The sequence below is a fragment of the Passer domesticus genome, chromosome 6 (assembly GCF_036417665.1).
Source record: "Passer domesticus isolate bPasDom1 chromosome 6, bPasDom1.hap1, whole genome shotgun sequence".
Classification (NCBI taxonomy): Eukaryota; Metazoa; Chordata; class Aves; order Passeriformes; family Passeridae; genus Passer; species Passer domesticus.
In genome coordinates this window covers 62,467,784-62,492,544 of record NC_087479.1, presented here as the reverse complement: position 1 = coordinate 62,492,544, position 24,761 = coordinate 62,467,784, and the positions used below count along the sequence as shown (strand labels likewise).

Here is a 24,761-nt window from a genome sequence, read left to right as displayed (position 1 = left end):
ATTGCAGGTGAGATCTCCTGAGGAGCTGTCCGTGGCTCCCGCGGGGCTCTTGAGGGGCGCGGCCAGGCCAGGCCGGGGCCCCTGAGAGCAGCCTAGTCGCTGGCTGTTTCCAGTGCCTCTGATGGCACGGCTTCAAAAAGCCCTCCTTGGCTTGCAGCTGCTCCCGGGACGCCCCTGTGCCAAGCCTCGGGCTGTAGCCCCGGCGCTCATCAAGAGCAGAGTCCAGCCCACGACGCCGGGGACAGCGACGGTGCCGCCCTGCCCCGCTGCGCGGGGGCTCCTGCAGCCGCCCGTGCGCGCTCGGCTGGCCCAGCTCTGCCGCTCGCCGGCCCGTCGGCTGCAAGGCGGTGGCCGCTGCCCGGCGCGCAGCAGGAAGCAGGTGAGAGCAATGCGGCCCGCGATGGCCCGGCCCGCTCCACTCACGGGCACTTGGGGGCTTCCTGGGCGCAAGGTTGATGGCTCGCTCTCGGCCGCAGGGCAAAAGAAGAAGCCGCAGGAGCTGTACCAGCTGGGCCCGCAGCTGGGGAGCGGTGGCTTCGGCACCGTTTTCTCGGGCATCCGCCTCTCCGACGGGAGCCCGGTGAGTGGCCGCAACGGCCGGGCGTGGGAGGAGGGGCAGCGGTGGGGAGGGGCAGGGCTCGAGCTCAGCCCTCCTCTTCTCGATGGCTCGCAGGTGGCCATCAAACGCGTGGCCCGGGAGAGCGTCCTGCAGTGGGACGAGCTGGTGAGTGAGCGAGGCCAGCGGGACAGAGCGGGACGGGCGGGGAGAATCCCGAGGCGCCGAGTGGGAGTGGGAGGCGGGGGATGGTGGGGGCCCTGGGCTCAGCCTGCGAGCCGCGGCATCGCGGGCCTGGGCGTGCCGAACACCGGTGGTGGGGCCGGGGGGCAGGGGGCACCCCCGAGCATCCCCTGGGCGGGAGGAAGCCCAAGCACCAGGGAGGCTGCGCAAGGGGGCACTGGGGCATCCCGGGCAGGGCGCAGCGCAGCCCCAGGGCAGCATCAGGCCTGCTGAAGGGAGGCACTGATTTTCTCCTCCTCACAGCCCAACGGCACCCGCGTGCCCATGGAGATCGTGCTCATGGAGAAGGTGGGCTCTGGCTGCCGCAACATCATCCAGCTCCTCGACTGGTTTGAGCTGCCTGACAGCTTCGTGCTGGTGATGGAGCGTCCGGAGGCATCGCAGGATCTCCTGCAGTTCCTGATGGAGCAGGAGTTCCTGTGCGAGGAGATGGCGCGCTGGCTTTTCTGCCAGGTGCTGGAGGCCGTGCAGCACTGCACCGCCTGCGGCGTCCTGCACCGGGACATCAAGCCGGAGAACCTCCTCGTGGACCCGGAGAGCGGCGACCTGAAGCTCATCGACTTCGGTTGCGGCACCTTCCTCCAGGAGCGGGCCTACACGTCTTTTGCCGGTGAGCCCACGGCCCGGGCCCTGCTCCCAGTGCCAGGCACTGCACATCCCCACTCCCTGCTGGGCTGCGGCCTTCGGCCGGCTGCCCTTTGGCGCGGGGCAGATGCCGTGCCCCAGGAGCCGGCTGCCGGCCCTGCCGACAGAGGGGGGCGGCAAAAGCCAGCTCGGCAGGCCCACGAGGGCTTGGGCTGCTCCGCTGGCCTTCTCTGCCTTGCAGAATGGTTTCCTGGCTTTGGCCAGCTGGCTGGGGGGCGCCGGGTGGCCTCGGGGGATAGCCGTGGCCGCGGGTGCAGCCCCTGCCTCAGCCTGGAGCCTGGCCCTAGGCTCTGGAAGGCAGCAGCGTGCGCCTGGACAGTGCCGCCTGTCTCCCCTAGGAACACACGAGTACAGCCCGCCCGAGTGGATCTGTCTCGGCTGCTACCACGGCCATGCGGCGACCACCTGGTCCTTGGGCGTGCTGCTGTACGTCATGGTCTGCGGGCGCCTCCCCTTCAGGGACGACCGTGACATCGTGCTGGGGCAGCTCTTCTTCTGGCAGCAGGTCTCTCCAGGTTGGTGTCCGGCCTCAAGAAGGCGGGCTTCGGCAGGTGGCGGCGCACAGCCCGGCGTGGCCCTCACGCAGCTCCCCGCAACGTCGATCTGCCCCCGAGGGCCGGCCGCAGCAGGTGGCTCGTGCCCGACGGGGTCAGCGTGGCACGCGCGGCCGAAGGAGGCGGCCGTGTCCCGCCGTGCCGCTCTCCCGCGCGGGGCAGAGGCGGTCGGTCAGCTGGCGCAGCTCTGAGCGCACGCAGCACGGCCCGGGCCCCGCGGGCGCCGGGGGCAGCTGGGCAGGAGCCTTCTGCCCGTGACCGGCGCTTTCTGGCCTCTCTCCCCAGAGTGCCAACATCTGATCCGGTGGTGCTTAGCCAAGCAGCCCGCGGACAGGCCTGAGCTGGAGGAGATCTTGCGCCACCCTTGGGTGCGGGGCAGGCGTTTTTGATGCCTTGCTGGAGCCTCTGCAGCACCCACTTACCGAGTCCCACGCAGGACTGAGGACCCGAAAAATAAAACAACAACAAACCCATTGCGGTGCGTCAAGTCTGGTCCTTGTCAGCAACTTCAGCTAAAGAAACCTCTTGGGAAAAGGGGTAATCGGAGTGCTCCCTTCAGCCTTTGTCAAGCTTTCCGTGCCTTTCCTCCAGGATGGTACTTTTGTGTCTTCAAGCACAGGCTGTAGTGCGGGTAGGAGGGGCTTTACCGAGCCAAGAAAAGCAACAGTGAAACAACAGCTGCATTTCAACAAAGTGACAAGGGCTTCCTGGTGCTTTCTGAAGTGACACACGGGTCACTATGCGTGTGCATTCCAAGGGTCGGCGGGTGTCAGGGACAGAGACGTCTCCTCTCCAAAGCTCTGAGAAGAACCAGAAGCAGCAGAACATCATTTCAGGTTGAACCCCGATGAACTCTTCCTCCTTCTTTCCCTCCCATCGGCAGCAGGCAAATGCACACCAGGCCTCGTGGCTCATGCCAGATGCCTCTTCCTCCCCAGGAAGCCTCCTCCCAGCAAGGGAGGAGCCCCCCACAGCCCAGGACTCTCCAGCTCAGCCCCCCTAGAGCCAGGCTGCCGTCCGAGCCCCATTGCCCTGGGCCAAGCGGGGATTGGCGGCCGTCTTGGCCACAGCGACCACAAATAAATGGAGGCTCAAACCTCTGACAAGAGGAAAAGGGACAGCAAAGCCTCAGCTTGGACCATGAAGAGAGCAGCCTTCAGGCTGCTCAGGCAACTGCTAAGCAAGGTCCCCGGGGAAAATGTTTTTGAAGGTACTGGGGTCCATCAGTGCTGGGCGCTTTGGAAACATCACCTCCTAAGGGCACAGGAGCAGGCAATGCCCAAATGTCGGAAGCCAAGCAGGCGAGGCGGAAGGCCGGCTTGCCTGGACAGGCATCTTCTCTGGGAAAGAGGATGGAAAAAGGAGCTGTGTGCCCCGTGGAATCCAGGTCAGGAGAAGAATACACAGATGCTTCTAGCCACTGTAGGGAGAAATTTGGTGTGGCAAAAGCGCAGCGGGACACGAAGGTGGCCAGAAATGTGGGGCACGATAGGAAGAGTGGTTTTAAATACATTATTGGGGGAGAAAAAAATAAAACAAACAAACCATTGCCGAAATAACATTGTCCCCTTCCAGGATGTGGATGGTCACCTCAGAAACACGGACAGAGACACGGCAAAGGTGTTTAAGGTGCATTCTTTGCCTCTGTCTTCAACGCTCATCCCTCCCGTCCCAGTGGAAAACATTGCACAGGAGTACCAAGGGACACCACTGCAAAGTCCTTGAAGAGGGCAAGCCCTGCTCAGCAGAAACCAAACCACCCCTGTTTGATGCACACCACTCCCATCCAAACGCAACGTGTGCCAGCTGTTGGGAAGAAGGAAACCGAATCCCAGTCCAAGCCAAAGCAGTGGGAGAACAATGAGCGGTCCTTGGCAAATGCCGATTTATTTAGAGCAGGGGCACAGCAGAAGTCAGTGAGCTGCTAACAAGAAACTCTTGCCGCCCTCAACAGCCAGCTCAGGAGAGCTCCCCAGAGACAGAGGAACTTCAACTCCCTTTGCCTCTGGAGGGTCTTCTCAGGCACAGAGTAGTGGGTGTTTCCAGCTGGTAATGCTGAAACGTCCTGGGAGCCGTGGGCTTGCCGCTGCTGGCACCAGCACTCGTCCTGGTGCGCCACTCGCTCCAGGGAACGATTCCTTGCAACGGGCTGAGCTCCCGTTCTTACTCCCACCAGGTTTTCTGCGGCCATGTCCGCCTTCAGCCATGAGCCGGTTCGGCTGATCCCTGAGGCGGGCTGGGCTGTGACGGCACAAAGGGGCTGAGGGCTGGCGTGAGGCAGGGCTGTGATGCCCCAGGGCTGTGCTGGCCGCAGCACTGTGACATCAGCGCGCTGTGGCTATTGAAGACGGGCCAGCGCCCGCAGCTGCCAGTGCGGTCGCGATGGGACGTGCCGAAGCCATGAGTGACGGTGGCGTCCTGCTGACTGCGCTGGTCCTGCTGCTGGCCGCTGTGGCTGTCTGGTGGGCCGCTGGCCACCGGCAACCACGGAGCCGGCAGACACGGACAGCAAAGAGGAGGAAGCGCCCCGGGTTCCGGCCCAGAGGCTTACGTTGGAACCGAGGAGCCCCTGTGGCTCCCAGGTCCCCCAGGCCTCGGGCCACTCTCCGCAAGCGGCCACGTGCTCCCGCGAGCCCCCTGGGCAGGCCCTGCAGCTGCGGCCCCTGCGTGGCAGTGGCCCAGGAGCTGCAGGAACTGATGCTGCTGCTCTGGGATCGCAGTGGGACACGCGCGCCGCTCTACTCTGGGATGTGGCAGGCGTTGTGGAAAGAACTGGAGGAGCTGGTGAAGCGAGGCCACCTGCCCTGCTGTGGCTCGTTCATCTCCTCCAGGAGCCTCCGTCCCTTCTTGAGGCTGCTCCCAGCAAGATTCTCCATCCCTGGGAGAGCCTCAAGGCCTGCAAGGATGGCACAGCAGGGGAGAGCCGCCATCCATAAGGGAACCTCAGGCTGTCAGAGACCCTGCATGCTGCCAGGAGCCTCTGCTATCTCTGACAGCCTCCATCCCTCGCAGAGGCCCAGTGAGACCTGTCAGCCCGCAGAAGGTGTGGAGACCGGGGACAGGTCTCACAGCTCCCTTGGACTCGTGGACGCCAACAACACCGGCGTAGCCCTGACCATCGACGTGGACGGGGAAAGCCCAGAAGTCCAAATGGGAGCCCAGCCCCATCCAGGGGAGCCTTCTGAGGAGAAGGTGGCGGAGCAGCAAGCGTCCTGGAGCCAGCAGTGTCCATCCCACAGCTGCCAGGGCGCTGTGCCCCTTGTGCCGGCTGGCGACAGCCCGAGCCTGGTGGTGCAGACGAGCCTCCAGACACCAAGGAGGCTCCTCCACCTCCAGGAAGCTGTCCCACGGCAGCCCTCGACTGCCTCGAAGGGCTTTCTAATTGCAGGTGAGATCTCCTGAGGAGCTGTCCGTGGCTCCCGCGGGGCTCTTGAGGGGCGCGGCCAGGCCAGGCCGGGGCCCCTGAGAGCAGCCTAGTCGCTGGCTGTTTCCAGTGCCTCTGATGGCACGGCTTCAAAAAGCCCTCCTTGGCTTGCAGCTGCTCCCGGGACGCCCCTGTGCCAAGCCTCGGGCTGTAGCCCCGGCGCTCATCAAGAGCAGAGTCCAGCCCACGACGCCGGGGACAGCGACGGTGCCGCCCTGCCCCGCTGCGCGGGGGCTCCTGCAGCCGCCCGTGCGCGCTCGGCTGGCCCAGCTCTGCCGCTCGCCGGCCCGTCGGCTGCAAGGCGGTGGCCGCTGCCCGGCGCGCAGCAGGAAGCAGGTGAGAGCAATGCGGCCCGCGATGGCCCGGCCCGCTCCACTCACGGGCACTTGGGGGCTTCCTGGGCGCAAGGTTGATGGCTCGCTCTCGGCCGCAGGGCAAAAGAAGAAGCCGCAGGAGCTGTACCAGCTGGGCCCGCAGCTGGGGAGCGGTGGCTTCGGCACCGTTTTCTCGGGCATCCGCCTCTCCGACGGGAGCCCGGTGAGTGGCCGCAACGGCCGGGCGTGGGAGGAGGGGCAGCGGTGGGGAGGGGCAGGGCTCGAGCTCAGCCCTCCTCTTCTCGATGGCTCGCAGGTGGCCATCAAACGCGTGGCCCGGGAGAGCGTCCTGCAGTGGGACGAGCTGGTGAGTGAGCGAGGCCAGCGGGACAGAGCGGGACGGGCGGGGAGAATCCCGAGGCGCCGAGTGGGAGTGGGAGGCGGGGGATGGTGGGGGCCCTGGGCTCAGCCTGCGAGCCGCGGCATCGCGGGCCTGGGCGTGCCGAACACCGGTGGTGGGGCCGGGGGGCAGGGGGCACCCCCGAGCATCCCCTGGGCGGGAGGAAGCCCAAGCACCAGGGAGGCTGCGCAAGGGGGCACTGGGGCATCCCGGGCAGGGCGCAGCGCAGCCCCAGGGCAGCATCAGGCCTGCTGAAGGGAGGCACTGATTTTCTCCTCCTCACAGCCCAACGGCACCCGCGTGCCCATGGAGATCGTGCTCATGGAGAAGGTGGGCTCTGGCTGCCGCAACATCATCCAGCTCCTCGACTGGTTTGAGCTGCCTGACAGCTTCGTGCTGGTGATGGAGCGTCCGGAGGCATCGCAGGATCTCCTGCAGTTCCTGATGGAGCAGGAGTTCCTGTGCGAGGAGATGGCGCGCTGGCTTTTCTGCCAGGTGCTGGAGGCCGTGCGGCACTGCACCGCCTGCGGCGTCCTGCACCGGGACATCAAGCCGGAGAACCTCCTCGTGGACCCGGAGAGCGGCGACCTGAAGCTCATCGACTTCGGTTGCGGCACCTTCCTCCAGGAGCGGGCCTACACGTGGTTTGCCGGTGAGCCCACGGCCCGGGCCCTGCTCCCAGTGCCAGGCACTGCACATCCCCACTCCCTGCTGGGCTGCGGCCTTCGGCCGGCTGCCCTTTGGCGCGGGGCAGATGCCGTGCCCCAGGAGCCGGCTGCCGGCCCTGCCGACAGAGGGGGGCGGCAAAAGCCAGCTCGGCAGGCCCACGAGGGCTTGGGCTGCTCCGCTGGCCTTCTCTGCCTTGCAGAATGGTTTCCTGGCTTTGGCCAGCTGGCTGGGGGGCGCCGGGTGGCCTCGGGGGATAGCCGTGGCCGCGGGTGCAGCCCCTGCCTCAGCCTGGAGCCTGGCCCTAGGCTCTGGAAGGCAGCAGCGTGCGCCTGGACAGTGCCGCCTGTCTCCCCTAGGAACACACGAGTACAGCCCGCCCGAGTGGATCTGTCTCGGCTGCTACCACGGCCATGCGGCGACCACCTGGTCCTTGGGCGTGCTGCTGTACGTCATGGTCTGCGGGCGCCTCCCCTTCAGGGACGACCGTGACATCGTGCTGGGGCAGCTCTTCTTCTGGCAGCAGGTCTCTCCAGGTTGGTGTCCGGCCTCAAGAAGGCGGGCTTCGGCAGGTGGCGGCGCACAGCCCGGCGTGGCCCTCACGCAGCTCCCCGCAACGTCGATCTGCCCCCGAGGGCCGGCCGCAGCAGGTGGCTCGTGCCCGACGGGGTCAGCGTGGCACGCGCGGCCGAAGGAGGCGGCCGTGTCCCGCCGTGCCGCTCTCCCGCGCGGGGCAGAGGCGGTCGGTCAGCTGGCGCAGCTCTGAGCGCACGCAGCACGGCCCGGGCCCCGCGGGCGCCGGGGGCAGCTGGGCAGGAGCCTTCTGCCCGTGACCGGCGCTTTCTGGCCTCTCTCCCCAGAGTGCCAACATCTGATCCGGTGGTGCTTAGCCAAGCAGCCCGCGGACAGGCCTGAGCTGGAGGAGATCTTGCGCCACCCTTGGGTGCGGGGCAGGCGTTTTTGATGCCTTGCTGGAGCCTCTGCAGCACCCACTTACCGAGTCCCACGCAGGACTGAGGACCCGAAAAATAAAACAACAACAAACCCATTGCGGTGCGTCAAGTCTGGTCCTTGTCAGCAACTTCAGCTAAAGAAACCTCTTGGGAAAAGGGGTAATCGGAGTGCTCCCTTCAGCCTTTGTCAAGCTTTCCGTGCCTTTCCTCCAGGATGGTACTTTTGTGTCTTCAAGCACAGGCTGTAGTGCGGGTAGGAGGGGCTTTACCGAGCCAAGAAAAGCAACAGTGAAACAACAGCTGCATTTCAACAAAGTGACAAGGGCTTCCTGGTGCTTTCTGAAGTGACACACGGGTCACTATGCGTGTGCATTCCAAGGGTCGGCGGGTGTCAGGGACAGAGACGTCTCCTCTCCAAAGCTCTGAGAAGAACCAGAAGCAGCAGAACATCATTTCAGGTTGAACCCCGATGAACTCTTCCTCCTTCTTTCCCTCCCATCGGCAGCAGGCAAATGCACACCAGGCCTCGTGGCTCATGCCAGATGCCTCTTCCTCCCCAGGAAGCCTCCTCCCAGCAAGGGAGGAGCCCCCCACAGCCCAGGACTCTCCAGCTCAGCCCCCCTAGAGCCAGGCTGCCGTCCGAGCCCCATTGCCCTGGGCCAAGCGGGGATTGGCGGCCGTCTTGGCCACAGCGACCACAAATAAATGGAGGCTCAAACCTCTGACAAGAGGAAAAGGGACAGCAAAGCCTCAGCTTGGACCATGAAGAGAGCAGCCTTCAGGCTGCTCAGGCAACTGCTAAGCAAGGTCCCCGGGGAAAATGTTTTTGAAGGTACTGGGGTCCATCAGTGCTGGGCGCTTTGGAAACATCACCTCCTAAGGGCACAGGAGCAGGCAATGCCCAAATGTCGGAAGCCAAGCAGGCGAGGCGGAAGGCCGGCTTGCCTGGACAGGCATCTTCTCTGGGAAAGAGGATGGAAAAAGGAGCTGTGTGCCCCGTGGAATCCAGGTCAGGAGAAGAATACACAGATGCTTCTAGCCACTGTAGGGAGAAATTTGGTGTGGCAAAAGCGCAGCGGGACACGAAGGTGGCCAGAAATGTGGGGCACGATAGGAAGAGTGGTTTTAAATACATTATTGGGGGAGAAAAAAATAAAACAAACAAACCATTGCCGAAATAACATTGTCCCCTTCCAGGATGTGGATGGTCACCTCAGAAACACGGACAGAGACACGGCAAAGGTGTTTAAGGTGCATTCTTTGCCTCTGTCTTCAACGCTCATCCCTCCCGTCCCAGTGGAAAACATTGCACAGGAGTACCAAGGGACACCACTGCAAAGTCCTTGAAGAGGGCAAGCCCTGCTCAGCAGAAACCAAACCACCCCTGTTTGATGCACACCACTCCCATCCAAACGCAACGTGTGCCAGCTGTTGGGAAGAAGGAAACCGAATCCCAGTCCAAGCCAAAGCAGTGGGAGAACAATGAGCGGTCCTTGGCAAATGCCGATTTATTTAGAGCAGGGGCACAGCAGAAGTCAGTGAGCTGCTAACAAGAAACTCTTGCTGCCCTCAACAGCCAGCTCAGGAGAGCTCCCCAGAGACAGAGGAACTTCAACTCCCTTTGCCTCTGGAGGGTCTTCTCAGGCACAGAGTAGTGGGTGTTTCCAGCTGGTAATGCTGAAACGTCCTGGGAGCCGTGGGCTTGCCGCTGCTGGCACCAGCACTCGTCCTGGTGCGCCACTCGCTCCAGGGAACGATTCCTTGCAACGGGCTGAGCTCCCGTTCTTACTCCCACCAGGTTTTCTGCGGCCATGTCCGCCTTCAGCCATGAGCCGGTTCGGCTGATCCCTGAGGCGGGCTGGGCTGTGACGGCACAAAGGGGCTGAGGGCTGGCGTGAGGCAGGGCTGTGATGCCCCAGGGCTGTGCTGGCCGCAGCACTGTGACATCAGCGCGCTGTGGCTATTGAAGACGGGCCAGCGCCCGCAGCTGCCAGTGCGGTCGCGATGGGACGTGCCGAAGCCATGAGTGACGGTGGCGTCCTGCTGACTGCGCTGGTCCTGCTGCTGGCCGCTGTGGCTGTCTGGTGGGCCGCTGGCCACCGGCAACCACGGAGCCGGCAGACACGGACAGCAAAGAGGAGGAAGCGCCCCGGGTTCCGGCCCAGAGGCTTACGTTGGAACCGAGGAGCCCCTGTGGCTCCCAGGTCCCCCAGGCCTCGGGCCACTCTCCGCAAGCGGCCACGTGCTCCCGCGAGCCCCCTGGGCAGGCCCTGCAGCTGCGGCCCCTGCGTGGCAGTGGCCCAGGAGCTGCAGGAACTGATGCTGCTGCTCTGGGATCGCAGTGGGACACGCGCGCCGCTCTACTCTGGGATGTGGCAGGCGTTGTGGAAAGAACTGGAGGAGCTGGTGAAGCGAGGCCACCTGCCCTGCTGTGGCTCGTTCATCTCCTCCAGGAGCCTCCGTCCCTTCTTGAGGCTGCTCCCAGCAAGATTCTCCATCCCTGGGAGAGCCTCAAGGCCTGCAAGGATGGCACAGCAGGGGAGAGCCGCCATCCATAAGGGAACCTCAGGCTGTCAGAGACCCTGCATGCTGCCAGGAGCCTCTGCTATCTCTGACAGCCTCCATCCCTCGCAGAGGCCCAGTGAGACCTGTCAGCCCGCAGAAGGTGCGGAGACCGGGGACAGGTCTCACAGCTCCCTTGGACTCGTGGACGCCAACAACACCGGCGTAGCCCTGACCATCGACGTGGACGGGGAAAGCCCAGAAGTCCAAATGGGAGCCCAGCCCCATCCAGGGGAGCCTTCTGAGGAGAAGGTGGCGGAGCAGCAAGCGTCCTGGAGCCAGCAGTGTCCATCCCACAGCTGCCAGGGCGCTGTGCCCCTTGTGCCGGCTGGCGACAGCCCGAGCCTGGTGGTGCAGACGAGCCTCCAGACACCAAGGAGGCTCCTCCACCTCCAGGAAGCTGTCCCACGGCAGCCCTCGACTGCCTCGAAGGGCTTTCTAATTGCAGGTGAGATCTCCTGAGGAGCTGTCCGTGGCTCCCGCGGGGCTCTTGAGGGGCGCGGCCAGGCCAGGCCGGGGCCCCTGAGAGCAGCCTAGTCGCTGGCTGTTTCCAGTGCCTCTGATGGCACGGCTTCAAAAAGCCCTCCTTGGCTTGCAGCTGCTCCCGGGACGCCCCTGTGCCAAGCCTCGGGCTGTAGCCCCGGCGCGCATCAAGAGCAGAGTCCAGCCCACGACGCCGGGGACAGCGACGGTGCCGCCCTGCCCCGCTGCGCGGGGGCTCCTGCAGCCGCCCGTGCGCGCTCGGCTGGCCCAGCTCTGCCGCTCGCCGGCCCGTCGGCTGCAAGGCGGTGGCCGCTGCCCGGCGCGCAGCAGGAAGCAGGTGAGAGCAATGCGGCCCGCGATGGCCCGGCCCGCTCCACTCACGGGCACTTGGGGGCTTCCTGGGCGCAAGGTTGATGGCTCGCTCTCGGCCGCAGGGCAAAAGAAGAAGCCGCAGGAGCTGTACCAGCTGGGCCCGCAGCTGGGGAGCGGTGGCTTCGGCACCGTTTTCTCGGGCATCCGCCTCTCCGACGGGAGCCCGGTGAGTGGCCGCAACGGCCGGGCGTGGGAGGAGGGGCAGCGGTGGGGAGGGGCAGGGCTCGAGCTCAGCCCTCCTCTTCTCGATGGCTCGCAGGTGGCCATCAAACGCGTGGCCCGGGAGAGCGTCCTGCAGTGGGACGAGCTGGTGAGTGAGCGAGGCCAGCGGGACAGAGCGGGACGGGCGGGGAGAATCCCGAGGCGCCGAGTGGGAGTGGGAGGCGGGGGATGGTGGGGGCCCTGGGCTCAGCCTGCGAGCCGCGGCATCGCGGGCCTGGGCGTGCCGAACACCGGTGGTGGGGCCGGGGGGCAGGGGGCACCCCCGAGCATCCCCTGGGCGGGAGGAAGCCCAAGCACCAGGGAGGCTGCGCAAGGGGGCACTGGGGCATCCCGGGCAGGGCGCAGCGCGGCCCCAGGGCAGCATCAGGCCTGCTGAAGGGAGGCACTGATTTTCTCCTCCTCACAGCCCAACGGCACCCGCGTGCCCATGGAGATCGTGCTCATGGAGAAGGTGGGCTCTGGCTGCCGCAACATCATCCAGCTCCTCGACTGGTTTGAGCTGCCTGACAGCTTCGTGCTGGTGATGGAGCGTCCGGAGGCATCGCAGGATCTCCTGCAGTTCCTGATGGAGCAGGAGTTCCTGTGCGAGGAGATGGCGCGCTGGCTTTTCTGCCAGGTGCTGGAGGCCGTGCAGCACTGCACCGCCTGCGGCGTCCTGCACCGGGACATCAAGCCGGAGAACCTCCTCGTGGACCCGGAGAGCGGCGACCTGAAGCTCATCGACTTCGGTTGCGGCACCTTCCTCCAGGAGCGGGCCTACACGTGGTTTGCCGGTGAGCCCACGGCCCGGGCCCTGCTCCCAGTGCCAGGCACTGCACATCCCCACTCCCTGCTGGGCTGCGGCCTTCGGCCGGCTGCCCTTTGGCGCGGGGCAGATGCCGTGCCCCAGGAGCCGGCTGCCGGCCCTGCCGACAGAGGGGGGAGGCAAAAGCCAGCTCGGCAGGCCCACGAGGGCTTGGGCTGCTCCGCTGGCCTTCTCTGCCTTGCAGAATGGTTTCCTGGCTTTGGCCAGCTGGCTGGGGGGCGCCGGGTGGCCTCGGGGGATAGCCGTGGCCGCGGGTGCAGCCCCTGCCTCAGCCTGGAGCCTGGCCCTAGGCTCTGGAAGGCAGCAGCGTGCGCCTGGACAGTGCCGCCTGTCTCCCCTAGGAACACACGAGTACAGCCCGCCCGAGTGGATCTGTCTCGGCTGCTACCACGGCCATGCGGCGACCACCTGGTCCTTGGGCGTGCTGCTGTACGTCATGGTCTGCGGGCGCCTCCCCTTCAGGGACGACCGTGACATCGTGCTGGGGCAGCTCTTCTTCTGGCAGCAGGTCTCTCCAGGTTGGTGTCCGGCCTCAAGAAGGCGGGCTTCGGCAGGTGGCGGCGCACAGCCCGGCGTGGCCCTCACGCAGCTCCCCGCAACGTCGATCTGCCCCCGAGGGCCGGCCGCAGCAGGTGGCTCGTGCCCGACGGGGTCAGCGTGGCACGCGCGGCCGAAGGAGGCGGCCGTGTCCCGCCGTGCCGCTCTCCCGCGCGGGGCAGAGGCGGTCGGTCAGCTGGCGCAGCTCTGAGCGCACGCAGCACGGCCCGGGCCCCGCGGGCGCCGGGGGCAGCTGGGCAGGAGCCTTCTGCCCGTGACCGGCGCTTTCTGGCCTCTCTCCCCAGAGTGCCAACATCTGATCCGGTGGTGCTTAGCCAAGCAGCCCGCGGACAGGCCTGAGCTGGAGGAGATCTTGCGCCACCCTTGGGTGCGGGGCAGGCGTTTTTGATGCCTTGCTGGAGCCTCTGCAGCACCCACTTACCGAGTCCCACGCAGGACTGAGGACCCGAAAAATAAAACAACAACAAACCCATTGCGGTGCGTCAAGTCTGGTCCTTGTCAGCAACTTCAGCTAAAGAAACCTCTTGGGAAAAGGGGTAATCGGAGTGCTCCCTTCAGCCTTTGTCAAGCTTTCCGTGCCTTTCCTCCAGGATGGTACTTTTGTGTCTTCAAGCACAGGCTGTAGTGCGGGTAGGAGGGGCTTTACCGAGCCAAGAAAAGCAACAGTGAAACAACAGCTGCATTTCAACAAAGTGACAAGGGCTTCCTGGTGCTTTCTGAAGTGACACACGGGTCACTATGCGTGTGCATTCCAAGGGTCGGCGGGTGTCAGGGACAGAGACGTCTCCTCTCCAAAGCTCTGAGAAGAACCAGAAGCAGCAGAACATCATTTCAGGTTGAACCCCGATGAACTCTTCCTCCTTCTTTCCCTCCCATCGGCAGCAGGCAAATGCACACCAGGCCTCGTGGCTCATGCCAGATGCCTCTTCCTCCCCAGGAAGCCTCCTCCCAGCAAGGGAGGAGCCCCCCACAGCCCAGGACTCTCCAGCTCAGCCCCCCTAGAGCCAGGCTGCCGTCCGAGCCCCATTGCCCTGGGCCAAGCGGGGATTGGCGGCCGTCTTGGCCACAGCGACCACAAATAAATGGAGGCTCAAACCTCTGACAAGAGGAAAAGGGACAGCAAAGCCTCAGCTTGGACCATGAAGAGAGCAGCCTTCAGGCTGCTCAGGCAACTGCTAAGCAAGGTCCCCGGGGAAAATGTTTTTGAAGGTACTGGGGTCCATCAGTGCTGGGCGCTTTGGAAACATCACCTCCTAAGGGCACAGGAGCAGGCAATGCCCAAATGTCGGAAGCCAAGCAGGCGAGGCGGAAGGCCGGCTTGCCTGGACAGGCATCTTCTCTGGGAAAGAGGATGGAAAAAGGAGCTGTGTGCCCCGTGGAATCCAGGTCAGGAGAAGAATACACAGATGCTTCTAGCCACTGTAGGGAGAAATTTGGTGTGGCAAAAGCGCAGCGGGACACGAAGGTGGCCAGAAATGTGGGGCACGATAGGAAGAGTGGTTTTAAATACATTATTGGGGGAGAAAAAAATAAAACAAACAAACCATTGCCGAAATAACATTGTCCCCTTCCAGGATGTGGATGGTCACCTCAGAAACACGGACAGAGACACGGCAAAGGTGTTTAAGGTGCATTCTTTGCCTCTGTCTTCAACGCTCATCCCTCCCGTCCCAGTGGAAAACATTGCACAGGAGTACCAAGGGACACCACTGCAAAGTCCTTGAAGAGGGCAAGCCCTGCTCAGCAGAAACCAAACCACCCCTGTTTGATGCACACCACTCCCATCCAAACGCAACGTGTGCCAGCTGTTGGGAAGAAGGAAACCGAATCCCAGTCCAAGCCAAAGCAGTGGGAGAACAATGAGCGGTCCTTGGCAAATGCCGATTTATTTAGAGCAGGGGCACAGCAGAAGTCAGTGAGCTGCTAACAAGAAACTCTTGCCGCCCTCAACAGCCAGCTCAGGAGAGCTCCCCAGAGACAGAGGAACTTCAACTCCCTTTGCCTCTGGAGGGTCTTCTCAGGCACAGAGTAGTGGGTGTTTCCAGCTGGTAATGCTGAAACGTCCTGGGAGCCGTGGGCTTGCCGCTGCTGGCACCAGCACTCGTCCTGGTGCGCCACTCGCTCCAGGGAACGATTCCTTGCAACGGGCTGAGCTCCCGTTCTTACTCCCACCAGGTTTTCTGCGGCCATGTCCGCCTTCAGCCATGAGCCGGTTCGGCTGATCCCTGAGGCGGGCTGGGCTGTGACGGCACAAAGGGGCTGAGGGCTGGCGTGAGGCAGGGCTGTGATGCCCCAGGGCTGTGCTGGCCGCAGCACTGTGACATCAGCGCGCTGTGGCTATTGAAGACGGGCCAGCGCCCGCAGCTGCCAGTGCGGTCGCGATGGGACGTGCCGAAGCCATGAGTGACGGTGGCGTCCTGCTGACTGCGCTGGTCCTGCTGCTGGCCGCTGTGGCTGTCTGGTGGGCCGCTGGCCACCGGCAACCACGGAGCCGGCAGACACGGACAGCAAAGAGGAGGAAGCGCCCCGGGTTCCGGCCCAGAGGCTTACGTTGGAACCGAGGAGCCCCTGTGGCTCCCAGGTCCCCCAGGCCTCGGGCCACTCTCCGCAAGCGGCCACGTGCTCCCGCGAGCCCCCTGGGCAGGCCCTGCAGCTGCGGCCCCTGCGTGGCAGTGGCCCAGGAGCTGCAGGAACTGATGCTGCTGCTCTGGGATCGCAGTGGGACACGCGCGCCGCTCTACTCTGGGATGTGGCAGGCGTTGTGGAAAGAACTGGAGGAGCTGGTGAAGCGAGGCCACCTGCCCTGCTGTGGCTCGTTCATCTCCTCCAGGAGCCTCCGTCCCTTCTTGAGGCTGCTCCCAGCAAGATTCTCCATCCCTGGGAGAGCCTCAAGGCCTGCAAGGATGGCACAGCAGGGGAGAGCCGCCATCCATAAGGGAACCTCAGGCTGTCAGAGACCCTGCATGCTGCCAGGAGCCTCTGCTATCTCTGACAGCCTCCATCCCTCGCAGAGGCCCAGTGAGACCTGTCAGCCCGCAGAAGGTGCGGAGACCGGGGACAGGTCTCACAGCTCCCTTGGACTCGTGGACGCCAACAACACCGGCGTAGCCCTGACCATCGACGTGGACGGGGAAAGCCCAGAAGTCCAAATGGGAGCCCAGCCCCATCCAGGGGAGCCTTCTGAGGAGAAGGTGGCGGAGCAGCAAGCGTCCTGGAGCCAGCAGTGTCCATCCCACAGCTGCCAGGGCGCTGTGCCCCTTGTGCCGGCTGGCGACAGCCCGAGCCTGGTGGTGCAGACGAGCCTCCAGACACCAAGGAGGCTCCTCCACCTCCAGGAAGCTGTCCCACGGCAGCCCTCGACTGCCTCGAAGGGCTTTCTAATTGCAGGTGAGATCTCCTGAGGAGCTGTCCGTGGCTCCCGCGGGGCTCTTGAGGGGCGCGGCCAGGCCAGGCCGGGGCCCCTGAGAGCAGCCTAGTCGCTGGCTGTTTCCAGTGCCTCTGATGGCACGGCTTCAAAAAGCCCTCCTTGGCTTGCAGCTGCTCCCGGGACGCCCCTGTGCCAAGCCTCGGGCTGTAGCCCCGGCGCGCATCAAGAGCAGAGTCCAGCCCACGACGCCGGGGACAGCGACGGTGCCGCCCTGCCCCGCTGCGCGGGGGCTCCTGCAGCCGCCCGTGCGCGCTCGGCTGGCCCAGCTCTGCCGCTCGCCGGCCCGTCGGCTGCAAGGCGGTGGCCGCTGCCCGGCGCGCAGCAGGAAGCAGGTGAGAGCAATGCGGCCCGCGATGGCCCGGCCCGCTCCACTCACGGGCACTTGGGGGCTTCCTGGGCGCAAGGTTGATGGCTCGCTCTCGGCCGCAGGGCAAAAGAAGAAGCCGCAGGAGCTGTACCAGCTGGGCCCGCAGCTGGGGAGCGGTGGCTTCGGCACCGTTTTCTCGGGCATCCGCCTCTCCGACGGGAGCCCGGTGAGTGGCCGCAACGGCCGGGCGTGGGAGGAGGGGCAGCGGTGGGGAGGGGCAGGGCTCGAGCTCAGCCCTCCTCTTCTCGATGGCTCGCAGGTGGCCATCAAGCGCGTGGCCCGGGAGAGCGTCCTGCAGTGGGACGAGCTGGTGAGTGAGCGAGGCCAGCGGGACAGAGCGGGACGGGCGGGGAGAATCCCGAGGCGCCGAGTGGGAGTGGGAGGCGGGGGATGGTGGGGGCCCTGGGCTCAGCCTGCGAGCCGCGGCATCGCGGGCCTGGGCGTGCCGAACACCGGTGGTGGGGCCGGGGGGCAGGGGGCACCCCCGAGCATCCCCTGGGCGGGAGGAAGCCCAAGCACCAGGGAGGCTGTGCAAGGGGGCACTGGGGCATCCCGGGCAGGGCGCAGCGCAGCCCCAGGGCAGCATCAGGCCTGCTGAAGGGAGGCACTGATTTTCTCCTCCTCACAGCCCAACGGCACCCGCGTGCCCATGGAGATCGTGCTCATGGAGAAGGTGGGCTCTGGCTGCCGCAACATCATCCAGCTCCTCGACTGGTTTGAGCTGCCTGACAGCTTCGTGCTGGTGATGGAGCGTCCGGAGGCATCGCAGGATCTCCTGCAGTTCCTGATGGAGCAGGAGTTCCTGTGCGAGGAGATGGCGCGCTGGCTTTTCTGCCAGGTGCTGGAGGCCGTGCGGCACTGCACCGCCTGCGGCGTCCTGCACCGGGACATCAAGCCGGAGAACCTCCTCGTGGACCCGGAGAGCGGCGACCTGAAGCTCATCGACTTCGGTTGCGGCACCTTCCTCCAGGAGCGGGCCTACACGTGGTTTGCCGGTGAGCCCATGGCCCGGGCACTGCTCCCAGTGCCAGGCACTGCACATCCCCACTCCCTGCTGGGCTGCGGCCTTCGGCCGGCTGCCCTTTGGCGCGGGGCAGATGCCGTGCCCCAGGAGCCGGCTGCCGGCCCTGCCGATAGAGGGGGGCGGCAAAAGCCAGCTCCCGGCCTCTCAGCTCGGCAGGCCCACGAGGGCTTGGGCTGCTCCGCTGGCCTTCTCTGCCTTGCAGAATGGTTTCCTGGCTTTGGCCAGCTTGCTGGGGGACGCCGGGTGGCCTCAGGGGATAGCCGTGGCCGCAGGTGCAGCCCCTGCCTCAGCCTGGAGCCTGGCCCTCGGCTCTGGAAGGCAGCAGCGTGCGCCTGGACAGTGCCGCCTGTCTCCCCTAGGAACACACGAGTACAGCCCGCCCGAGTGGATCTGTCTCGGCTGCTACCACGGCCATGCGGCGACCACCTGGTCCTTGGGCGTGCTGCTGTACGTCATGGTCTGCGGGCGCCTCCCCTTCAGGGACGACCGTGACATCGTGCTGGGGCAGCTCTTCTTCTGGCAGCAGGTCTCTCCAGGTTGGTGTCCGGCCTCAAGAAGGCGGGCTTCGGCAGGTGGCGGCGCACAGCCCGGCGTGGCCCTCACGCAGCTCCCCGCAACGTCGATCTGCCCCCGAGGGCCGGCCGCAGCAGGTGGCTCGTGCCCGACGGGGTCAGCGTGGCACGCGCGGCCGAAGGAGGCGGCCGTGTCCCGCCGTGCCGCTCTCCCGCGCGGGGCAGAGGCGGTCGGTCAGCTGGCGCAGCTCTGAGCGCACGCAGCACGGCCCGGGCCCCGCGGGCGCCGGGGGCAGCTGGGCAGGAGCCTTCTGCCCGTGACCGGCGCTTTCTGGCCTCTCTCCCCAGAGTGCCAACATCTGATCCGGTGGTGCTTAGCCAAGCAGCCCGCGGACAGGCCTGAGCTGGAGGAGATCTTGCGCCACCCTTGGGTGCGGGGCAGGCGTTTTTGATGCCTTGCTGGAGCCTCTGCAGCACCCACTTACCGAGTCCCACGCAGGACTGAGGACCCGAAAAATAAAACAACAACAAACCCATTGCGGTGTGTCAAGTCTGGTCCTTGTCAGCAACTTCAGCTAAAGAAACCTCTTGGGAAAAGGGGTAATCGGAGTGCTCCCTTCAGCCTTTGTCAAGCTTTCCGTGCCTTTCCTCCAGGATGGTACTTTTGTGTCTTCAAGCACAGGCTGTAGTGCGGGTAGGAGGGGCTTTACCGAGCCAAGAAAAGCAACAGTGAAACAACAGCTGCATTTCAACAAAGTGACAAGGGCTTCCTGGTGCTTTCTGAAGTGACACACGGGTCACTATGCGTGTGCATTCCAAGGGTCGGCGGGTGTCAGGGACAGAGACGTCTCCTCTCCAAAGCTCTGAGAAGAACCAGAAGCAGCAGAACATCATTTCAGGTTGAACCCCGATGAACTCTTCCTCCTTCTTTCCCTCCCATCGGCAGCAGGCAAATGCACACCAGGCCTCGTGGCTCATGCCAGATGCCTCTTCCTCCCCAGGAAGCCTCCTCCCAGCAAGGGAGGAGCCCCCCACAGCCCAGGACTCTCCAGCTCAGCCCCCCTAGAGCCAGGCTGCCGTCCGAGCCCCATTGCCCTGGGCCAAGCGGGGATTGGCGGCCGTCTTGGCCACAGCGACCACAAATAAATGGAGGCTCAAACCTCTGACAAGAGGAAAAGGGACAGCAAAGCCTCAGCTTGGACCATGAAGAGAGCAGCCTTCAGGCTGCTCAGGCAACTGCTAAGCAAGGTCCCCGGGGAAAATGTTTTTGAAGGTACTGGGGTCCATCAGTGCTGGGCGCTTTGGAAACATCACCTCCTAAGGGCACAGGAGCAGGCAATGCCCAAATGTCGGAAGCCAAGCAGGCGAGGCGGAAGGCCGGCTTGCCTGGACAGGCATCTTCTCTGGGAAAGAGGATGGAAAAAGGAGCTGTGTGCCCCGTGGAATCCAGGTCAGGAGAAGAATACACAGATGCTTCTAGCCACTGTAGGGAGAAATTTGGTGTGGCAAAAGCGCAGCGGGACACGAAGGTGGCCAGAAATGTGGGGCACGATAGGAAGAGTGGTTTTAAATACATTATTGGGGGAGAAAAAAATAAAACAAACAAACCATTGCCGAAATAACATTGTCCCCTTCCAGGATGTGGATGGTCACCTCAGAAACACGGACAGAGACACGGCAAAGGTGTTTAAGGTGCATTCTTTGCCTCTGTCTTCAACGCTCATCCCTCCCGTCCCAGTGGAAAACATTGCACAGGAGTACCAAGGGACACCACTGCAAAGTCCTTGAAGAGGGCAAGCCCTGCTCAGCAGAAACCAAACCACCCCTGTTTGATGCACACCACTCCCATCCAAACGCAACGTGTGCCAGCTGTTGGGAAGAAGGAAACCGAATCCCAGTCCAAGCCAAAGCAGTGGGAGAACAATGAGCGGTCCTTGGCAAATGCCGATTTATTTAGAGCAGGGGCACAGCAGAAGTCAGTGAGCTGCTAACAAGAAACTCTTGCCGCCCTCAACAGCCAGCTCAGGAGAGCTCCCCAGAGACAGAGGAACTTCAACTCCCTTTGCCTCTGGAGGGTCTTCTCAGGCACAGAGTAGTGGGTGTTTCCAGCTGGTAATGCTGAAACGTCCTGGGAGCCGTGGGCTTGCCGCTGCTGGCACCAGCACTCGTCCTGGTGCGCCACTCGCTCCAGGGAACGATTCCTTGCAACGGGCTGAGCTCCCGTTCTTACTCCCACCAGGTTTTCTGCGGCCATGTCCGCCTTCAGCCATGAGCCGGTTCGGCTGATCCCTGAGGCGGGCTGGGCTGTGACGGCACAAAGGGGCTGAGGGCTGGCGTGAGGCAGGGCTGTGATGCCCCAGGGCTGTGCTGGCCGCAGCACTGTGACATCAGCGCGCTGTGGCTATTGAAGACGGGCCAGCGCCCGCAGCTGCCAGTGCGGTCGCGATGGGACGTGCCGAAGCCATGAGTGACGGTGGCGTCCTGCTGACTGCGCTGGTCCTGCTGCTGGCCGCTGTGGCTGTCTGGTGGGCCGCTGGCCACCGGCAACCACGGAGCCGGCAGACACGGACAGCAAAGAGGAGGAAGCGCCCCGGGTTCCGGCCCAGAGGCTTACGTTGGAACCGAGGAGCCCCTGTGGCTCCCAGGTCCCCCAGGCCTCGGGCCACTCTCCGCAAGCGGCCACGTGCTCCCGCGAGCCCCCTGGGCAGGCCCTGCAGCTGCGGCCCCTGCGTGGCAGTGGCCCAGGAGCTGCAGGAACTGATGCTGCTGCTCTGGGATCGCAGTGGGACACGCGCGCCGCTCTACTCTGGGATGTGGCAGGCGTTGTGGAAAGAACTGGAGGAGCTGGTGAAGCGAGGCCACCTGCCCTGCTGTGGCTCGTTCATCTCCTCCAGGAGCCTCCGTCCCTTCTTGAGGCTGCTCCCAGCAAGATTCTCCATCCCTGGGAGAGCCTCAAGGCCTGCAAGGATGGCACAGCAGGGGAGAGCCGCCATCCATAAGGGAACCTCAGGCTGTCAGAGACCCTGCATGCTGCCAGGAGCCTCTGCTATCTCTGACAGCCTCCATCCCTCGCAGAGGCCCAGTGAGACCTGTCAGCCCGCAGAAGGTGCGGAGACCGGGGACAGGTCTCACAGCTCCCTTGGACTCGTGGACGCCAACAACACCGGCGTAGCCCTGACCATCGACGTGGACGGGGAAAGCCCAGAAGTCCAAATGGGAGCCCAGCCCCATCCAGGGGAGCCTTCTGAGGAGAAGGTGGCGGAGCAGCAAGCGTCCTGGAGCCAGCAGTGTCCATCCCACAGCTGCCAGGGCGCTGTGCCCCTTGTGCCGGCTGGCGACAGCCCGAGCCTGGTGGTGCAGACGAGCCTCCAGACACCAAGGAGGCTCCTCCACCTCCAGGAAGCTGTCCCACGGCAGCCCTCGACTGCCTCGAAGGGCTTTCTAATTGCAGGTGAGATCTCCTGAGGAGCTGTCCGTGGCTCCCGCGGGGCTCTTGAGGGGCGCGGCCAGGCCAGGCCGGGGCCCCTGAGAGCAGCCTAGTCGCTGGCTGTTTCCAGTGCCTCTGATGGCACGGCTTCAAAAAGCCCTCCTTGGCTTGCAGCTGCTCCCGGGACGCCCCTGTGCCAAGCCTCGGGCTGTAGCCCCGGCGCTCATCAAGAGCAGAGTCCAGCCCACGACGCCGGGGACAGCGACGGTGCCGCCCTGCCCCGCTGCGCGGGGGCTCCTGCAGCCGCCCGTGCGCGCTCGGCTGGCCCAGCTCTGCCGCTCGCCGGCCCGTCGGCTGCAAGGCGGTGGCCGCTGCCCGGCGCGCAGCAGGAAGCAGGTGAGAGCAATGCGGCCCGCGATGGCCCGGCCCGCTCCACTCACGGGCACTTGGGGGCTTCCTGGGCGCAAGGTTGATGGCTCGCTCTCGGCCGCAGGGCAAAAGAAGAAGCCGCAGGAGCTGTACCAGCTGGGCCCGCAGCTGGGGAGCGGTGGCTTCGGCACCGTTTTCTCGGGCATCCGCCTCTCCGACAGGAGCCCGGTGAGTGGCCGCAACGGCCGGGCGTGGGAGGAGGGGCAGCGGTGGGGAGGGGCAGGGCTCGAGCTCAGCCCTCCTCTTCTCGATGGCTCGCAGGTGGCCATCAAGCGCGTGGCCCGGGAGAGCGTCCTGCAGTGGGACGAGCTGGTGAGTGAGCGAGGCCAGCGGGACAGAGCGGGACGGGCGGGGAGAATCCCGAGGCGCCGAGTGGGAGTGGGAGGCGGGGGATGGTGGGGGCCCTGGGCTCAGCCTGCGAGCCGCGGCATCGCGGGCCTGGGCGTGCCGAACACCGGTGGTGGGGCCGGGGGGCAGGGGGCACCCCCGAGCATCCCCTGGGCGGGAGGAAGCCCAAGCACCAGGGAGGCTGTGCAAGGGGGCACTGGGGCATCCCGGGCAGGGCGCAGCGCAGCCCCAGGGCAGCATCAGGCCTGCTGAAGGGAGGCACTGATTTTCTCCTCCTCACAGCCCAACGGCACCCGCGTGCCCATGGAGATCGTGCTCATGGAGAAGGTGGGCTCTGGCTGCCGCAACATCATCCAGCTCCTCGACTGGTTTGAGCTGCCTGACAGCTTCGTGCTGGTGATGGAGCGTCCGGAGGCATCGCAGGATCTCCTGCAGTTCCTGATGGAGCAGGAGTTCCTGTGCGAGGAGATGGCGCGCTGGCTTTTCTGCCAGGTGCTGGAGGCCGTGCGGCACTGCACCGCCTGCGGCGTCCTGCACCGGGACATCAAGCCGGAGAACCTCCTCGTGGACCCGGAGAGCGGCGACCTGAAGCTCATCGACTTCGGTTGCGGCACCTTCCTCCAGGAGCGGGCCTACACGTGGTTTGCCGGTGAGCCCATGGCCCGGGCACTGCTCCCAGTGCCAGGCACTGCACATCCCCACTCCCTGCTGGGCTGCGGCCTTCGGCCGGCTGCCCTTTGGCGCGGGGCAGATGCCGTGCCCCAGGAGCCGGCTGCCGGCCCTGCCGATAGAGGGGGGCGGCAAAAGCCAGCTCCCGGCCTCTCAGCTCGGCAGGCCCACGAGGGCTTGGGCTGCTCCGCTGGCCTTCTCTGCCTTGCAGAATGGTTTCCTGGCTTTGGCCAGCTTGCTGGGGGACGCCGGGTGGCCTCAGGGGATAGCCGTGGCCGCAGGTGCAGCCCCTGCCTCAGCCTGGAGCCTGGCCCTCGGCTCTGGAAGGCAGCAGCGTGCGCCTGGACAGTGCCGCCTGTCTCCCCTAGGAACACACGAGTACAGCCCGCCCGAGTGGATCTGTCTCGGCTGCTACCACGGCCATGCGGCGACCACCTGGTCCTTGGGCGTGCTGCTGTACGTCATGGTCTGCGGGCGCCTCCCCTTCAGGGACGACCGTGACATCGTGCTGGGGCAGCTCTTCTTCTGGCAGCAGGTCTCTCCAGGTTGGTGTCCGGCCTCAAGAAGGCGGGCTTCGGCAGGTGGCGGCGCACAGCCCGGCGTGGCCCTCACGCAGCTCCCCGCAACGTCGATCTGCCCCCGAGGGCCGGCCGCAGCAGGTGGCTCGTGCCCGACGGGGTCAGCGTGGCACGCGCGGCCGAAGGAGGCGGCCGTGTCCCGCCGTGCCGCTCTCCCGCGCGGGGCAGAGGCGGTCGGTCAGCTGGCGCAGCTCTGAGCGCACGCAGCACGGCCCGGGCCCCGTGGGCGCCGGGGGCAGCTGGGCAGGAGCCTTCTGCCCGTGACCGGCGCTTTCTGGCCTCTCTCCCCAGAGTGCCAACATCTGATCCGGTGGTGCTTAGCCAAGCAGCCCGCGGACAGGCCTGAGCTGGAGGAGATCTTGCGCCACCCTTGGGTGCGGGGCAGGCGTTTTTGATGCCTTGCTGGAGCCTCTGCAGCACCCACTTACCGAGTCCCACGCAGGACTGAGGACCCGAAAAATAAAACAACAACAAACCCATTGCGGTGCGTCAAGTCTGGTCCTTGTCAGCAACTTCAGCTAAAGAAACCTCTTGGGAAAAGGGGTAATCGGAGTGCTCCCTTCAGCCTTTGTCAAGCTTTCCGTGCCTTTCCTCCAGGATGGTACTTTTGTGTCTTCAAGCACAGGCTGTAGTGCGGGTAGGAGGGGCTTTACCGAGCCAAGAAAAGCAACAGTGAAACAACAGCTGCATTTCAACAAAGTGACAAGGGCTTCCTGGTGCTTTCTGAAGTGACACACGGGTCACTATGCGTGTGCATTCCAAGGGTCGGCGGGTGTCAGGGACAGAGACGTCTCCTCTCCAAAGCTCTGAGAAGAACCAGAAGCAGCAGAACATCATTTCAGGTTGAACCCCGATGAACTCTTCCTCCTTCTTTCCCTCCCATCGGCAGCAGGCAAATGCACACCAGGCCTCGTGGCTCATGCCAGATGCCTCTTCCTCCCCAGGAAGCCTCCTCCCAGCAAGGGAGGAGCCCCCCACAGCCCAGGACTCTCCAGCTCAGCCCCCCTAGAGCCAGGCTGCCGTCCGAGCCCCATTGCCCTGGGCCAAGCGGGGATTGGCGGCCGTCTTGGCCACAGCGACCACAAATAAATGGAGGCTCAAACCTCTGACAAGAGGAAAAGGGACAGCAAAGCCTCAGCTTGGACCATGAAGAGAGCAGCCTTCAGGCTGCTCAGGCAACTGCTAAGCAAGGTCCCCGGGGAAAATGTTTTTGAAGGTACTGG

The 24,761-nt window shown here is 64.7% G+C and overlaps 1 protein-coding gene across 1 annotated transcript; it reads left to right on the top strand.

Moving 5' to 3' along the window:
- Positions 1-6,366: 6,366 nt before the first annotated feature.
- Positions 6,367-7,766, top strand: LOC135302345 (serine/threonine-protein kinase pim-3-like). The gene is made up of 4 exons (XM_064422715.1): positions 6,367-7,064; positions 7,162-7,338; positions 7,410-7,544; positions 7,663-7,766. Exons 1-4 carry the CDS (start codon positions 6,443-6,445, stop codon positions 7,764-7,766), a joined length of 1,038 nt encoding a protein of 345 aa, XP_064278785.1. The 5' UTR covers positions 6,367-6,442.
- Positions 7,767-24,761: the final 16,995 nt, after the last annotated feature.